This window comes from Aythya ferina (genome assembly GCF_964211825.1).
Source record: "Aythya ferina genome assembly, chromosome: 8".
In the NCBI taxonomy this organism is placed as follows: Eukaryota; Metazoa; Chordata; class Aves; order Anseriformes; family Anatidae; genus Aythya; species Aythya ferina.
In genome coordinates this window covers 6,711,383-6,724,830 of record NC_140304.1, presented here as the reverse complement: position 1 = coordinate 6,724,830, position 13,448 = coordinate 6,711,383, and the positions used below count along the sequence as shown (strand labels likewise).

The 13,448-nt window shown below is 40.4% G+C and overlaps 1 protein-coding gene and 1 long non-coding RNA gene across 9 annotated transcripts in view; one reads left to right on the top strand and one right to left on the bottom strand.

Moving 5' to 3' along the window:
• The window catches only part of NTNG1 (netrin G1), a 157,543-nt gene that overhangs the window by 77,383 nt on the left and 66,712 nt on the right, over positions 1–13,448 (bottom strand). For all 8 annotated transcript variants that reach the window (XM_084528101.1, XM_084528103.1, XM_084528104.1 and 5 more), the window contains exon 3: positions 11,315–11,955. In XM_084528101.1, the coding sequence (XP_084384227.1) occupies positions 11,315–11,955 (641 nt within the window). The remainder of the gene's footprint in view (positions 1–11,314; positions 11,956–13,448) is intronic.
• LOC311440792 overlaps positions 1–13,448 on the top strand; it is a 49,116-nt gene that overhangs the window by 18,105 nt on the left and 17,563 nt on the right. The gene's annotated exons all lie outside the window — the stretch shown is intronic.

Here is a 13,448-nt window from a genome sequence, read left to right as displayed (position 1 = left end):
CTCTGTATCTGTAAAAACAAACAAAGACAAAAATTCTAGAGGTATATTTTAAGATACCAAATCTGAGATGTGATGTTTGTACACATCATTCACATGAAAGGACGAATCCAGGAAAGAATCACCACGTTGAAGGTTACCTCTGCAGTGGCTAACTGATGGGAAGGTAAAATACTGCTATCTGGTCTGGGTGGGGAAGGACTCTGCAGTATTAAAACTCCTTATGAGATATGTACGGTGGAAGCGAAATATAAAGTTGTTATACTTCTCTGTTCTCTTCATTCAACTGTTTCTCTAGTCCCCATTCACGATTCTGAAGAAAAAAAATGGAAAAAGGGGATGAAATCCACTTTTTCACATCTAGCTTGTGGATTGGGTTAAACATTTTCAGTGGCAGAACATTAGCAGTTAATGACGCTCAGATTTTTTGATCTTTAGCTCATTAATAGCTGTAACAAACCATTCTGGAACCCAGCTTCCCATCTTTCAATTCTTTTCCTGTGTTGCAAAGGGGAAAGAGCTGCCCTTGCTGGCAGGCTGCAATTCCTATGGGACATGAGTGATTAAAAATGTAACTGGCTCCTTGCTGTTTTGCTGTCCTGCTGGAAGAATTATTTTAGGAGCATTCAAAGGAAAGAAGGCATGGTTCCATAAGCACAGTGTCTTTAATGATGCCTGTTAAATGACAAGCAATTTTCTGCATTGACAAAGAATAAAAGGTTTATTTATCACTGAAAATTGAGATGTTCCTGTCTTTCCTTCTTCTCTGCTCCTCACATCTCATTTTTACTTCTCCTGATGAAGGTTTCCACGCCTCTTTTGAGCCACACGGGCAGCGATTTCCCATGTGATACCACTGAAGAAGTGCTGATCACCAAAGAGAGAAGTGAAAACAGTTAGAAATGAGCAGCTGGAGCTATGTGTGGTGCGGAAGGAGGGTTTCCCAAAGTGGGTCACCGACAAAACAGATGCCTTCTCATATCGCAGCTCTGTCCCCTGTCCCACCTGCCCTCTCTGCACCTTGTTCCTGCCCGCTCCTCTCCCCCTGCTGTGCTGAAGGGCAGGGGAACTGCTGTGCTGTGCTCTGATGGGGGGAGATGATAACGTTTTGAAATGTTCTTTCAAGTCAATTCCTGATTGTGCTTACGTGGCAAAATCCACAACCCTAGCTCTAAGCAAGGGAGAATCGCCCCACAGTTCAATAAGTATAATGAGAAGATCTAGAGCCAATTAAAATGTGATGAGGCTATAGAAATGCAGCCAAGGTATGCAAGGCTAAAAAAACCTCAGACCTCTCAAATGACCCTCCCTCTTCCCCCAAAACAACAGATGGAAAGCATCCGATTGCCAGGACATTTGTGTCACAGTGAATGCTAGCAGCATACGTCAAATAAAACCTAAAGGCTCGTCTACCGAGGGCGTGAATTTAATGTTCCCTCTCTCGCACACAGGGCTACCAGAAGGTTCCTGGAGTCCAGTTCGTGTTTGCCTGGCTTGGCCTGGCTGTTCTGAACAGGACTGAACAAAAACGATATAGAAGTATCACCAAATCAAAGAAGTCGAAATTAATATGTTTATAATGACTTTGATAAACACCATCCCCCAAATTAAAGATTCTTAATGCACGAGAGAGTTAAATGGGAAAATGAATAACATCAGTTTTACCAAATATAAAAGTCAGAAACAATAAACAGTCCTGCTACTGTTCTGTCTCTGGTAACTTGCATTAAAATATATATAAAGCATTCTGGGAACTGAAGCAATGCTTCAGTTCAATAAAACTAATGCAATTAAAGAGAAAGAATCCTGTTTTTCCCCTGCTTGCAATTTAAAATGAGAGCTTCCTAAAACTTGTGACCATTGCTGGAATCCAATTGAGGACCCCAGCTTATCAAATTCCCAGCGCTGGCACCATGCCTTTGAGGTATTATAAAGTGCAACTCATCCCACCAGCTCTGTCTATAAATGCTCTAGATAACTTTAAAGTGCAGACACCCCATTTTGAAACAGGCAAGTGTTCATTGTGAATCAAAATGGAGTCACCAAATTCGTGCTGCCTTCAGACAGCTCCTTTTTTCTGCGAGGCAACAAAGGAAAACGTGTTAGCACAGAAACGTCTCCCTTTAACATTTCTTTAAACTTGGGTAGCTTTGCAGGACAGCATACCTACACAAAGCCGCAGGTTTCTGAGACCCTGTAGAGCAAGCATCTTCTTGTGTAATTCATCCAGGGGCTGAGAAACTGCCGGGCTAATGAGCTCTCCTGCAGCCTCTTCCCCTGCAGGTGCTTCCCTAGCAGCACAATCTTAAATCAGACACCTCCATGGCAGACGTAACCCCCGAACAAACAGCAACCCCTCCCTCCCAAAGTGGCTTAAGAAAGCCACGGCAGCACTAGCATCTGACTACGATGAAAGCACAACCTTCTTTTCCATTCAGTCAGTGGGAGCTGAATTAATTCCTCGGCTTCTTTACTGCTGAGAGCCACGTCTTGGGAATTCAGTATGTGAACATATTAATCTCTCTGATAGGCGATAATGCAATATATTACTGATGGGGGAGCCAGCACATAAGCACTGTGATAGTGACCCTGACCAGCAGATGACTGAGCGGGTAAGGAGAGAAGGAGCTGCTCTAGCTTGAAGGCACAGCCTCCACTTTGGCAGGCAGTCCTTCACTCTTGTCCCACTACTAATTTTCCGATGCATTACTTTGTCACTTGGGTATCCAGAAATGCTCATTAAGAAGGTTTGTGACAGCCTCTGATAATACATGTCTGTGGTAAAATAATTGATCCCTCTTTGCAGTGGTGATCTTTAACACTCGTAGGGCATGGTAGATTATTAGATGGAAGGCACTCTTTGATGGTCTCTAGAGTAATACGTTAGCAGACAGCAATGTGCCAACAATCTATCACGTACAAAATCATGTCATCCCTGGAACAGGGCCTGGCAGAAGGGGTTAGGGGAGGAAGAAAGTTTAATTATATTGGTGGAAGAAGAGGTGTCCTGAGAAGAGTGGGCAGCCTGATTATTTATTGGATGCTCAAAAGCACTCAACGCAATCTAAGAAAAAGATGAGCCTCCGAGATATGGTGGTTCACATTAATGTTACAGGCACTAGCCTTGAAGTCAAGTTCATGCTGAAGAACAAAATTACCTCTTACAATATGTAGTTTACTTCTGAAAATGAAAAGGGCAAGAGATGTATTAGTAATGTTGGCATCAGTGGAGGCAGCTGTTTTTAGATATTTGGTATTTCAGGGATGTGAGTTTAGCATCGTTATTAGAAGTACAGCTTACTACATTCCTCTGCAAACTTTCCAACAGTGAGCAGATGGTTATCCTATTACCAGCCATTTGCATTTAACATATTGTAATGATTTATATACCACATGTCACCGAGCAAAGTGAAAACAGTCAGTGCCAACTAATTAGTTGAGTGTGAAGACGCATATCTCAACGTATAGATCCTTATTGTAATCAGATTTTATCTTTTTGGTTGTTAATAGGTTTAATGTGCAATGTAACAGAAATACTGATGTCAGTTAGACACGAGCCACGGTGTCCCTCCGTCATCAGGACAGCGTTGTTATCATCAACACTTACACTGGTACTCCTGTTATGCTGTTTTATGAGTGATGGGACAGGGAGGACAGATTATAACAATCCTTTGTGCTTCTCTACCCATCCTTCTTAAGTGTATTTCCAAGTACTTTATAAATCCTAGTACATCAGCTACTGGCTCATTTATAGCTCAATGCGTGCCTGCATAGGTGGAAGCGGGAATTCCGCATGGTAGAGAAGAAAGACACTGCACAGCACATCTAAAGACAGAAATGGATTTAAGGGTGGAAATCAAAGCAATTGAGAACTTGATCACAAGGTCTTCCAGGAGGTTTACAAGGAAGAAGCAGACCACTATTGATATCTGCATAACCATCAAGTTGGGTGAAAGACTAAATGGTTCAAAGAAAGAGTGTAACTTCAGAAAAATGCTCTCCAGTGCTGGGATACCGGCACGTGTATGTACCGTGTGCATGTACCATGTGTGTTGCACTGCCCATAGAATGTCCCAAGGCCTTCTCAGCCTTAAACCACAGCCTTAGGCAATGGGTTATCAGCCTCTTCCTGGAATGTTTTTGTTTGTCTTGAAGCTTATGTTAAAATAGTGGTCATCACCTGAGAAATGTCAAAATAATCATCAGTGAAGTAGAACTCTGTTACTCCTGAGTATGGCTGTATTTCCAACATAAAGATCATACCAATGAGATATTTCCTTTTATTAATTGCTACTGTTACTTGCCAGAAGTTGGGCTGTAGTGCTGAGTGAATAACCGGGTGCTGTTAGACTAAAACTCCAAAAGCTCCAAAAACTCCACGGACTGCAGTAATTAGAAGTCTGGTTTTGAGTGGTCTCATATGGGAGTGGTAGTACATCAAGACGTTCTCCAGCTCCTGCTCCCTCCTAATGTCATTAGGATGCCTTTTGCCTTTCAGCATCCTTTCATTTTTACCACATCCCACAAAGCTAACCAGAACACGGCCTGCTCTCCTGCAAAGGGCTGCAGCTCACATTATGCTTTCCTGATGCATCAGCAGCCAGACTTTCTCTTGGGAACTCTACCTGCAGTGTAACCCTTTGTCTCCTTTTCCCCTACCACACTGCTGCCTGCTAAATTCATAGCTTTGCTTTTTACTTTTTTCTTATTTTATTTTTTATTTTTATTTTTCCCTGTAGCTCTGTTCATACTTTCGCATATCATGTTCTATGAAATCAGAATTACAGTGGTGTTAAAAACTTCCCGTGTTGTTCAGCCCAGTTAACAAGATGTTTTATCTGTTTTATTGAGGCTCTCTGGTGCTGACTCATTTGCATTACAGCCCTCAGAGATTGTGTAGGAATCACGATGATTCCCTTTGTGCACGGTTCACTGGTACTGCTGAGGTGCATTAATCCTGGAGAAGGACTCGAGAGCGAAGGAGAGGATGGGTGTTCACAGACCCCATGTAACAGTTCAGATGAACAAGACTACAAGCCCTTGGCCTTTATTATTAATTATCCAGTCTTCTGAATAGGTGTCTCCGTGTGACTGCATCACCAGACTTCCCCTGAAATTAGCAGAACTGTCCTGCCTTATTAGCTAAAGATGGCAGAGAATGAAAAAAGAGGTCTGTTTTTTTTTTTTTTTTTTTTTTTTTCCCTTTTTATTTTAAATAGAAGCCACGACAGCCTCCTCACTGGTGTCCTCCCCCTTTCTTTCCTTCTTTCTTTCCTCCCTTCCTTTCTTTCGCTTGTTTTCTCTCACTCCTCCTATGTGAAACTCATTGGGACCTACTCTCATAGTTTCAAACATTTCCCTGAATCACAGGTGAATGGTGTCTCATTTCTGACAACTAACAAAAGAGATTGGCAGAGAAACAGAAATATCACCTGTTTCAAGAAGAAGCACATGGTTATTCTGGGTTCAGCTACTACCTTCTGAGACATTTCATAAGCTGATCAGTGTCCAGGAAAAATCAGCTCCTAAGCATGTGTAATTAAGTACAGAAATAGACAAAAATAACTGCAGGAAATCTCACCTTGGTGATACTGGCAGAAGGGAACAGAATGCTAAATTAAGCAACCAAACCAAAGTGGAAAAAAAAGCAAACACCAACCCAACAAATTGGTAGTTCCTGTTACTTGTGGAACAATTGAGAAATGTAAAACGTTGAACATGATGATATGTTGCACCACTCTAGCTTTACGTTCAAGCTGAAGGACATCTCAGTGCCAGGGACCATTTCTATATGTGATCCAGGAGATCTTTAAGCTTATTTCAGTGTTTGCATTAAATTGAAATCTTTTGAAATGAAAAGCTTAAAGGGAAGAAAGTTTGTGCAAGATTTTGGAATCGGCAAATTTATGCAGAAAGGCTCTTTGGATATCTTTTCAGCATACAAAGTAATACAGAAATAATTCTCATTTCTTTCATCAGGAGTTTCATCTCTACTTCTTTAATGTTCAATGGCAAAATGAATTATACTACAAAAAAAGCTTGGTTCCTCTCCTCAGACACACTGATTCTGCAGGATATGGGGCTTCCTTGAAAGACAGATGAGGGAGATCAGTACAGAAATACTTGACATCTTGCAAAACAGGCCAAAAAAAGATGATCAAATGCAAATGAGGAAAGGTGGTAAGTGAAATCTGGTGATTCAAATCCACTAGTTTCAAAAGTGTATAGCAGAGTTAAGGGCCTTGTCAGCCTTCCAGACTTATTCCTCCACTCCCCTTCAGGTCACCACGAGACTGGGCTGATTGCCAGGACTTATGTCACCAAGATGGCAGGGGGAACCAAATATTATTTAATATTATTTGAACATGAGCAGGAGCAAAACCTTTCCTGGACACCGATACTGACTAAACCATTGGAGACTGCTAATGTGTGAATAAACACAGTAACCATTTAATTATTTCAATTCCTGATGATCCAAGATTTGTTTACAGAAAGTGAAGGACCATTTTCCTTAGTGACATATCGCAGTAGATATATTAAAAAAGCTAATTGCACTTGGGAGTTAAAGATAAATTGACATGCTCTTAAATACACAAGTTTCTTTTTCTTCCCTATTCTCTAATGAGTTTATAATTTAATTGGAGAAATTGCTAGATTCACTCCAAATACTAATGAAAATCTCAAAGGAGAACAAGCTGCTTATGCAACTGTTCTTGTAAAACAAAGGAGTATTCAAGTACAGTAAGTATATACTTGAAACATGAATGGTATCTGGTTTGATTAAAAAAAACCAAACCAAACCAAAACAAAGCTGAAAGCATGATGCTGACACATCTTCCTATGATGGTCTGGTTTTGAGCTGGGTGTTAATGAAAATGTTTTCGGTTATAAATAAAGCTAAAGCACTGCTATGTATAATGGTTTCCACAGGGCAAAGGTCTGCTTTTGGGTATGTTACAGAAGGGCATTACTTCAGTGTTATCAAAAGAGTGCCAGAAGAGTGCACCAGCTTGAACCCAGCTAATCCATCCACGGAGGAGTGGCGTGGGACAGCCCCGGGCACAGGCTAAGGGTGGCCTCGGGGGCAACGACAGCTCGGCCAGGGCACGAGGCCACGTGCCTGCAGGGAGTGGGCCCCTCCGTCACAGGGGACTGCAGGGCAGGCTGACTAAACAGGCAAAAAAAACAGAAATCAAAACAAAAAACAAGCCCTGAAGTAGCAAATATGCTTTCCCTGAGAGTAATTTGTTCCGATTCTGAGGCGGATTAAATTTAGAAGAGATAATGTGAGAGCAAGAAACTGTTAAAACTGAGGATATTTTTCACGTATGTACTGCGAGTTAGAGGTTTCTATTACTGCTGGAACTGCAAGCGTAGCTGAGACAGGGTCAGAAAGCCCTGGAGCTTAAATACAGAAGCTTCAAGGCGAGAAGAGTATAAAAATAAATTCCGAAGGGCTTAATAACATTGTATAGAGGCTGGGTCTTCTAGTGTCAGAAAGAAACTGTTGGCTCTTAGATCAAAAACTAATCATGAAAGAACAATATGGGAGGAGATTTTTCTTTGGTTTAGCTAGCTACTCATTCTATAACCCACTGGGGCATTTTTTTTTTTTAAACTGTCATCCCAAATCATAGGTAATTTATGGTGCATAAATGTGCATGTTATTGACAATGTAACAGTTAAACCAAAAATATTTTGGAATGAATGCGGTTAAACCGTTAGCAGCCTGATCCAAAATCTGCTAGGAATCTTTTGCCTGACTTCAAAGGAATTATTATCAGCATTTTAGTGAACTTCTCCTACAAAATGAAACGAGCACTGTGCCTTGCAGCTCACTGTCAGCACTGTCCTTCGCATGGCAGCTGGGGTACGCGGCGCCCGCAGAACGTCGCCCCACGCAGTGAGAGGAGAGGAACCTTCCTGGGGTTGCCACACGGGGTGCCCTCCGAGTCTCTGCTGCGAGACAAGGCGAGGGGGGAAATGTCTACACGTTCCTAGTTTCCCATCCCAGAAGACTTTATTTATGCATTAGTCGACCTTTCTAGCCATTAGGCCCATCTTGCTTCAGCAGTTAATTAACACAAGTGCCATAATTTAATACAGTTAATGCTACTTGATGCCCTTTAATGTACCTTCCATTAGTGATATTATTGTAGTATTACCCTGTAAATTAAAATGAGATCAAGACTAAGAGAGGCTCTCTTTAATTAAGGTACTGGCACACTACATCGTCCATTATTCACTAGAAAAAATCACCCTGATTTAGTAAAGCAGACCATCAGTAAGTCAGAATTAGTTCACGTGGATTATTAGGTTTCTTGAATAATGTGAGCACAATGGGCTTGCTGAAATTGCTAACAGTCAGGTTTCCCTTTTCTCATCATCCTAATAAACACACAATGAAAGCGGTAAATTGAAGATGAATAAACAAGTGGTAATAGAGGAGGTGAAGCCTTCGTCAAGAGCACACAGATTTTCATCTCTAATGCTGCATACATCAGGCTTATTTCACACCAAAGTGCAAAGCAATGACAAAACAAACCATATATTAACTGGGGCAAATCTCCTACCTTTAATTTATTGTGAAGTGTTAACTAACCCAGCATCTTGTACTTTAAATATGGCAGCTTTAAGGTAGATGTTTTTTACTGGCACTCATCCTTAAAATACAGTGTGAAAAAGTTAAATTTTATGCTGCCTTTAGAAATGTGCTATTATGAACTTTGGTGATTTTAACTATATTTAACCTACAGGTTATGTTTCTCCAGCAAAAGAACTAGCTTCAAAATGTGTCTTCTAGCACCACTCACCCACCACATCAAGCTCTTTGGCATCGTTTCTTTGTATTCCCTCCTTATGGAATCCTGTCTGGTCCAGCTAATAAAGCACATAAATACCTATGCACATATAAAGCACAAAAATACCTATGTCTCAAAGCCTTGAATATGAACCACTGTGGCAAAAAATTATTATACCTTGGTTTCCAGTTAACATCCTAGGTTAATGTGCGAGGGCTGGAAAGTTCAGCTGAATCAGAAATGGGCACAAAACCTCTTGTAACCCTTGCTCCCTCCCTTCAGTCACATTCCAGTGCCCACTGCTACTGCCCAGGGCACACCAGGGAGGGCACGGACTGAAATGCTGGTTTGGAGACTCTTCAGGGGGACCCTATAAAGTCTCTGGAAGGAGATTAAAAATAACCCAAACTGGCTGACAGTGGCCTACTGCATGTTGCCTTTGGTGCAAACAACTAATCAGAGCATGCGTACTTAGCAATAAGCAAGCCCATAAATTATTTAATGAGAAGGGCTCACTATATATTGAAGGAAAGGACCCCAGATCCCTAAAGAGCTGTTCTCATTTGCAGAAGAGTGATAAGAACCCACATGGATCTAATCTTGTGAGATAGTATTACATATCAGATGATTCTTTTAATGCCTATCCAATTACTGTAGCATTTAAACAACGAGTATCAGCAAAAGATAAGTTCTCTGTACAGCTATGTTTCATTTTTATAAGTAATTTGTCATGAGATCGCTGTACCCCAATTATGTTTGAAAGGTTTCTGTTTCTAATTTGCATGGAATGCACCCTTTATGCACCTTAAATGCTTTCTTCACAAGGCACTGATGGTCTAATTGAGGTCAGACCAAGTTCCAGCATTCTGGGGTTTTCAAATGGGGAACAGCATTTTCTTAAAGTGTAAGGAACTTAACATTCTGAGCTCTGATATAATCCTTCTTTACATGTAACCTATTTGGAGCTACATGGAGAAAGGATAGTAGATCAAGTAGAACAGACCTGTTAATTTGGCTATACTGGGCATACTTAGTATTACTAAAGTATACTTAGTATTACTAAACTATTGCAAACACTGTCTTGAGCTGCCCATGATCTACTTAGTCCTGTCAAGAGACTTCTAAAAAATAATAAATTTACTGTATAACTAATCAGTACAGTAAGAATTCTTAAAACAGGAATATTTATCTTGTAATTTTACACCTTGAATTAATGACCCTGTATGTACACATATGTATTTGGTGTGGACACAACATTGTAACTACATGCAAAAGCTATGGTCCTACAAAAATGCTTACACGGTCAAGTCTGCATGTGGCAGCAATTCTTCCTTTGTATAAACTTAGAGGAATATTTTTCAATAGATTACCTCAGAGTAATTTGATTCTATTTTGATTTTAGATATCTATTTGTATATCATGGAAATGCTTAGGAACCTGAAAGGCTTGTATAAAAGAGGTAGAAAATGGCAAGCTCACTACAGGAGTAATAGAAATAAAATCACTAGTGTTTTAAATAATCACTGTCTCTATTAATTTTCTATCATTTGTGTGTCTGGAAAAAATACCATGGCCTTTCAGGATACATTAGCTTGTCTGTTTGTTTTGATATCTAGATTCTCTTAAAAAAATAAAGCTTTTAAAAAGGAAGATTTGAAATATTCTATAAAAGGTATGTAGAAAAGTAAAAAAGTATGTTTGCGAGTTGGGCAAATTACTATAGAGCAGGTCCCATTTGTTTCTTCTGAAAAAATTGTCATCCAAGACATGTTAAGGATATCACCCTTCTGCTTGAGGTCATCGGTCAATTGTTAGTTTGAGTTGGGAAGAAAATTTCCCGATAGGGATGTCATTGCATTGATATTATTTTTGGGTCTATGACACCTGATACCAGCCACTGCTTGCCACAGAGGGGTTATCTGTCTTAAACCCAGATGAGTAATAATCTTTGTTATATTCAAATCAGTCTTATGCTCTCCAAAACACTGTCCGTTTTTTCATTCTACTTCAGCTTCACTGTATTTCAGAGCTAATTAAAGTACAAGGAATGGACTCTCATCTCTGCTGCCTTTGTTGTTTGTATACAGTTTGCCCTAGTCCACGCAAGGGCTCTTGTATCAATCATATCTTGCATCAAAGGCCTGAAAAAAAAAGTAGAACGGAATCTCTCTTTTAGTTAACTGCCACTAGATTAGGTGCCAACTGTACAAAAACAGAAAGAGAGGTCCTGAAAAGTGTCCTAATGTCAAGGTGAATTCCTAAGCTGATGTAAGAAACTGTGAATACTGTTCTCTTCCCAACATCTAGGGCTTCCCAGGCTAGTGACATCAAACCCCCATAATTTAGTACCACTGAGTCAGAAGCTTCTAGTACTATCAGAAACACACCAACTGAGCCTGACTGGCAATGAACACGTTATGGTAGATACTGTTGTCACATCTGGGGAAATAAACAGTTTTGCATAACCTCTGAAAACAAACACACGTGCCTGTTCCTAAAGGTTTGTATTCTCTTACCTTCCATATACCCTTATGTCTGAAATTGCATAAAAGTAGCGTGCCAGGTGTTGCTCATCTACGTATATTTCTCCAGTTGCTGGCCTAAGCAATCTTATCCTCAGATCCGTGATGGTAAAGAAATCTCGTAACTTCTTGGTTGTGTCAAGCTGGCCATAAAGAGAAGCCATGTTATGAAGCCGAGGTCCAGCAAAAAAAGCAAATCTATCTTTGATTTCAAAGTGGATTATTTTACTATTTGTCATATACCCAGTAGAGTATTCTTCTGTGCAAATGATTTCTAGGACTGTGTGCTGCGATAAATCCCTCACTGATTTTGGATCCATGTGGAAAGCATCTAAGCAGTCTGTGGCATAATATTGGTAGGGCTGCCATGTTCGTCCATAGTCGAGGGATTTCTCCAGGATCATTTGGTCTGGACGGCCAGATTCGAAAGTGATAACTATGTTATCTGTCAGCTCAATGGTTTTGTTCCAGGAGAGCGTTATATTAACATGAAGAGGCTTTGGATAATCCTTCCAAGTTGTGGACTGCCAGAATGTGGAGGGATGCCTTCCTTCAAGATCAAACATCAGTTCCGGAGGATGAGCCAGTTCTTGGGTACTCGCATCACATTCATTATTGCACATGTAGGGATTCCCCTAGAAAAGAGCAAAACAGCGTTACAAGAGGCACAGTACAGTCACTGTGCCACATGAAGGTGTTTTGTGTGTGGCGCATGAGAACTGCTGCTTTTTCTTCAGGAGTGAAGCCCAGAAAGAAGAAATGAATGTTTGCAAGGATTTATCGTAAATCTTTATCTTAACTAGATTTATTCTGTCTGTTTGACGTGTTAAACTAAACATACATGCAAACATACATATACAGCACCTTTGCTTCTGTAATGTAAACATTTTCCTCAGTATGTTTTAGAGAAAGAAAATAACTTATTTACTCTTGTATCAAGCTTATATGTCAAGGTTTTGGTAGTGTGTGTGGGTGACTTGGACCAGCAATCTAGTCAAAAAGACCAGGAAGAGTAAGAAAGTGTTATTGTTCAGTAACTCTGACTCTTAGAAAGATGAAACAATGAGAAAAAATTTCTTTTTAAATCAAGAAAGTTCCTCAAGAGCTCAGTTAATAAAAGAAGTAATATTAGGTCAAATGTTTTGAAGGCAGCAGTATAGTCCCTATGTACTCCCTAAGAAAAAATACCCAGTACAGCTTCATGTTTCCTTTCACCTGGATGTGAAATTAAGCATGCTTAACTCTGTTCCCAGCCTAGCACTGTGTTCCCTTAAAACACTGACACTCTGCACCAAAAGTCATTAGAAAAAACAGTGCACCACAAGCTCTGGAGCTTGATTCAGATGTCTGCCATCTTATTAGAGGGTAGCAAACTACTTCAGGAAAGACTTTACATGAGACACAGGCTCCAATTTATCAGGACAAGATAATCCACCACTTGATTAGGTGGGAGATGTCAGCAGCTCCAGCTGGAACGCTGCCGAGGTGGCTGGAGGTCTGAACTGTGGGCAGAGTTAAAAACAGCAACAAAAAGAGCTTGCCAATAATGCACAGCTTTTACTGCTACTTTTCCTCTGTAGCAAGGTGAAAGTGAATTATTCTCTTCCTGGCCTTTTGATACATTAACTTGCACACTACAATCTTCTGCTTCTTCACAAAGGCTATTTTGTCTGCAGATTGGGAATATCTTGCATCAGTTGCCAAGATATCAGACCCTGTAGGCTGCACTGAATCATGTCCATCTAATTTAGGCTTTCAACAGTACATTAATATTTTGCTACTTGTTCATTCTACATTTGTTTCGGAGAACAATTGCTGTGCTGTATGTTTCTCTGTGCCTTCAGTACGGAAGAAGCTATGCCTTTTTTCACTGATGGTCAGAACTGCTGGGGAAAAAGTTGCACACATCTGTATCTAGCAGCACTGACTATGGGCATAACTGTAGCTGTGATTGTCATTAATCAGACTTCTCCTCACCTACCCCGATAATAGAACAAGCCCTGGTATGATAATCAACCTTTTCTTTTCTTATAATTACAGTTATTGCTTCTCTCCATCTCAAGGCCTCAGGGCAACGAGGCTGTTCAGTGCCATTCACTGTGTGAAATGAGCTTCAAACGCGAGTTTC